Here is a 4,831-nt window from a genome sequence, read left to right as displayed (position 1 = left end):
CCAATTTCAAAGCCAATTCCAACTTCACAATGAAGGATATTGGACTCCAGACAACGCAAGTTCAACTTCACGACGAAGGGACTGCTGGTTGTCAAAAAAACAATTTCCCAATTTCAGAGCCAATTTCAACTTCACAACGAAGGATATTGGACTCCAGACAAAGCAAGTTCAACTTCACGACAAAGGGACCGCTGGTTGTCAATAAACAACTTTCCAATTTCATAGCCAATTTCAACTTCACAGCGAAGGATATTGGACTCAAGACAACGCAAGTTCAAGTTCACGACGAAGGGACCGCTGGTTGTCAATAAACAATTTCCCAACTTCAGAGCCAATTTCAACTTCACAACGAAAGATATTGGACTCAAGACAACGCAAGTTCAACTTCACGACGAAGGGACCGCTGGTTGTCAATAAATAATTTCCCAAATTCAAAGCCAATTTCAACTTCACAGCGAAGGATATTGGACCCAAGACAACACAAGCTCAACTTCACGACGAAGGGGCGACTGATTGTCAACAAAATTTCATTCAGAGTCAATTTCAACCTCACAGCGAAGGATATTGGACTCGAGACAACACAAGTTCAACTTCACAACGAAGGGACGGCTGGTTGTCAACAAACAATTTCCCAATTTCGGAGCCAATTTCAACTTCACAGCGAAGGAAATTGGACTCGAGACAACACAAGTTCAACTTCACAATGAAGGGACGGCTGGTTCTCAACAAATAATTTCCCGGTTCCAGAGCCAATTTCAACTTCACGACGGAGGATATTGTACTCGGAACAATGCTACTTACTTGGATTTCAACTTCACGACTTAGGGGCCATCCACGGTTTCAATTTCATGACAAAAGGAATCGTGCTCACCAGCAATATCCATCTTCAGGAACAAGCAAATTATCGATCGCCTTTGAGATTGTTTCTCTCGAAACAAGGGTCCATCTCTCTTGAGACAGTTTCCCTTGAAACAAAATCTTTGAATATATTTTCCTTGAAGCAAAATTTTGCCTCCCTGGAGACAATTTCTCTTGAAACACAAAAAAAAAATCTTTGAAATTGTTTCTCTTGAAACACAAAAAAACCTTTGAAGTTGTTTCTCTTGAAAAAAACCCTTGAAAATGTTTCTCTTGAAACACCAAACTTTCGAGTTCGATTACACTCAGCTCCAAGGCACATCATTTTGCAACATAGTTCAAGGCAAGAAGGGCTATCTGCCAACCAAAAACCATCGAGTTCAATTTCATTCAGCTCGATGACAACGAGGAACTACTTCCTGGAAGAATTTTCAAGCCAAAATCTTTTAACCGAGAAGAAGACAAAGGCCCAATTCCAGGAAGCCCAATCACATTTGAAAGGACCGGACAAAAACTGATTGCTTTTTTTTCGTCTTTGCCCTATTCTTGTTAACACAAAAATGTGCAAAGAGGGGCAGCTGAAGACACCCATTTTTGTCCGGGACTACAGAAAAATTATATTATATTTTATTATTATTATTATTATTTATTAATAATTTTATTTTTATTTTTTATTTTTGTAGGCCCATGTTGAACCTACGTATCTCAACCGTTTCCTTTTGTGGGAAACGGGTTGTACACCAGTATCTCCTCAACTCACGCCATTCGCTGGGAAGTTGGGGAAGTGTTGCCGCTAAACTCGTTGCTTCCAACACTCTCAAGATCACCTTATTTCACGATAAAGTGGAGGGTATTGGAGAAGATTACAAAGCGATCCGGGGATATAAATAAAGGGCAAAAAAATAACAGACGGGTGGGGGGGGTTCCTATCTACCAGCTCAAACCCATACGATCCCGGCAATAACCGAACCATGTTACCCACCAGTTGCCTCAACAACATTGTACGTATGATCGAAATATTCCTGCTCCTCCGCTAAATCACTTGCTCAAAGGCAAATCCATCTATCATTTTCAACTTATTTTATTATTCAATTCTGGTGAGGGTGCACATGGACCAGTATGCGAAAGTAGAGAAGATTGGCGAAGGAACCTATGGCGTTGTCTATAAGGCTCGTGACCGTGTTACCAATAAAACAATTGCTTTGAAGAAGATTCGCTTAGAGCAGGAAGACGAAGGTGTACCTAGCATTGCAAGTAGAGAAATCTCTCTCTTGAAGGAAATGCAACATGGAAATATCGTTAGGCTGCAGGTGCAGGATGTAGTGCACAGTGAGAAGCGGTTATATTTGGTCTTTGAATATCTAGACTTGGATTTAAAGAAGCAGATGGATTCATGTCTAGAATTTGGGGAAGATCCACGCATGATTAAATCCTTCCTTTATCAAATTCTCCGTTGAATTTCTTATTGTCATTTTTATAGGGTTCTTCATCGAGATCTAAAACCACAAGATTTGTTGATTGATCGCCGTACCGATGCACTGAAGCTTGCTGATTTTGGTCTGGCCCGAGCATGTGGTATTTCTGTTAGAACATTTACGCATGAGGTTGTTACCTTGTGGTACAGAGCACCCGAAATACTGCTTGGATATCGCCATTACTCGACTCCTGTTAGTGTGTGGTATGTGGGTGTATTTTTGCTGAAATGGTGAACCAGCGACCATTATTTCCTGGGGATTCCGAGATTGATGAACTATTCAAGATCTCCAGCAAGTAGAAAACCATACAAAACCAAAACTAAAAGGAGATTACTCGAAAGACGAGAAGAAGAGCACAGCGGCGTGTAAAGAAAGAATAAAAAGGCCAGGTTATTTGAGAAACACGTGCAAAATGGATGGAAAAGCAAATTCGTTGGCCTATGAGCGTGAAAGTCAAAGAAACTCACATGGTTTTGAACTTTTGGTAAATTCAACATATGGTCCTTCATCTATGGGTTCTTTTTTTATATTTATTTCATTTAGTTTATTACTTTTTATTTCATTTTATTCTTTTCCCTTTTAATTTATTTAATGTTTTTATTTTCTTATTTTAGTTTTTTTTCCTTTTCCTTCTTTTCATTTATTTAATATTTATTTATTATTCTTTATTTAACATTTTTGACTTTTTAGAGATATTTTCAATAATCAAAGGTAATTAATTCGAATTGAATTTTTTAAATTTTAATTTTCGCAATTAAAGACAACCGATAAATTAATTGGTACCGAAAGGGCAGTTCAAGGGTGCTAATCCTTCCTTCACTGTAACCGACTCCCGAACCCGATTTATTTCTGGTAAAACGCAGATCAAGTAAGATGGTGTCCGACCTACTTAAATTCTTTTTGAAATGGTCGGTGGCGACTCTAACCCATTTTCGTAAGTCGAAGCCCAATTCTGGGGTCCACCCGAAAGACGATCGTGACAGATATCTTGCATAAGTTGTTGAAATTCAGGATCGTCATCATCAGCCGGAGTAGGAGGAGGAGGAGCACGAGAGGAGTTTGGAGCAGCTCGTGAGGAACTAGCTCCCAGAGTTTATTTTTTCGGGTCTAAAAATCCATTGACCGGTTACCTCGTCTTGTTTCCAATCCGCTTTCTTCAAGGATGTGAGATTGATTTGATTTTGGAGTGGGATAGGATTGTCGAGAGAGACTTCTAGACCAAGTTTGATAAAGAGATTACTAATAAGACATCCATAAATCAATGTTTCAACATGTTTTGAAGGAACAATGTTTATGATGTCCACTAGTTGACTGAAAATAATGTGGGGCAGATTTATTTTGATTTTATTTTTAATACAATACATCCACCATAAATCCCTAGCACGAAGTGTGGAGTACCTACCTCCGGATGGTCTAAACCACCAAGAGATCATCAAATGGAGAAAACAATCATGATGAGATCGTAGAGTACTAACACTGGAGTTTAGAACATAGGGATATTCACATTTTCATTTTCATTATATACACCACTATCATCTAACCCAAATCGGAAAGCTATAGTCTTGGGGTCAATATTAATATATTGGCCTAAAAGATAGGATCTAATGGCTATAGTTCCACATTGAGTTTCATTTTGAATACACACCGCATTGGAATAGAAAATGTGGACCAATTGTTTATAGACGATAGGTTTAAGCTGAAATAATTTTATAAAACTTCCAAGTTTTAAGAGTCGGAAGGTATTCGAAGTCAATGTCAACCATGGTTTGAAGCGAAGGAATTCGTTCTTCGCGAATTCTATAAATTTGGAAGGAATTTATGTACCTAGAGTACAATTCGTCTCTACGACGCTCAGGCATGTTAAAACAAGATCCTAATAGAGATGAAGGTGGATGAGGAACGGGATTAGGAGGTTGGTTTGAACGATTTGGGATTAGACATTGTTTAGGAATCGAAAAATGGAATATAACCTGCAAATTGAAACACATGTATGCACAATAATCAATCCCAAAACTCAATTGAGTCCTCAATAATTCAAGGTTCTCTAAAACCGAATCCTAATGGGCAAAGTTTTAAAAACTATAAAATAATATTTGTAAAATCATAATATGTATAGTTTTCATGAAAACATCATAATTAAAAAAAAATTAATTTCAGATTTTCAATTTTTTTATTATTTCGAAAATTTACAAATTTATTTAAAATTTATGAGTTTTTAATGAAATTAGTTGTAAAAACCAGTTTGTAATCATCAAACTATCAATGTCCGATATAATGTTCATACTAGAACTAATCAAAACTAGTCCTAAGATCAAAAATCAATAAAATAGGGTTTTTGAAATATTACCTTGAAAATTTTGGATTTGAGAGGAATTGATGTTGTTTTGCATGATTTGATGATAAATGCAGGATTGGGAGTTGAAAACTCGAGGATTCCAACAATATTTTGTTGATTTTAAGAAAAAAGGAGATTTTAGAGAGAGAGAGACGAATGGCGT

General features: G+C 37.3%; 1 protein-coding gene across 1 annotated transcript; it reads left to right on the top strand.

Annotated features, from left to right (window-relative positions):
• The first annotated feature begins 1,897 nt into the window (after positions 1-1,897).
• On the top strand, positions 1,898-2,330 carry LOC120139085 (cell division control protein 2 homolog). The gene has a single exon (XM_039154425.1). The coding sequence runs from the start codon at positions 1,968-1,970 to the stop codon at positions 2,313-2,315; it is 348 nt and encodes a 115-aa protein (XP_039010356.1). The 5' UTR covers positions 1,898-1,967; the 3' UTR covers positions 2,316-2,330.
• Positions 2,331-4,831: the final 2,501 nt, after the last annotated feature.

Source organism: Hibiscus syriacus, unplaced genomic scaffold, assembly GCF_006381635.1.
Source record: "Hibiscus syriacus cultivar Baekdansim isolate YM2019G1 unplaced genomic scaffold, ASM638163v2 tig00110722_pilon, whole genome shotgun sequence".
NCBI lineage: Eukaryota > Viridiplantae > Streptophyta > Magnoliopsida > Malvales > Malvaceae > Hibiscus > Hibiscus syriacus.
Note: the sequence above shows the minus strand (reverse complement) of the source record. Positions and strands in the feature narration are given on the sequence as shown.

Bases quoted from the DNA above. Each gene is read 5' to 3' on its own strand.
- LOC120139085 (XM_039154425.1), top strand. From the start codon at position 1,968: ATGGACCAGTATGCGAAAGTAGAGAAGATTGGCGAAGGAACCTATGGC.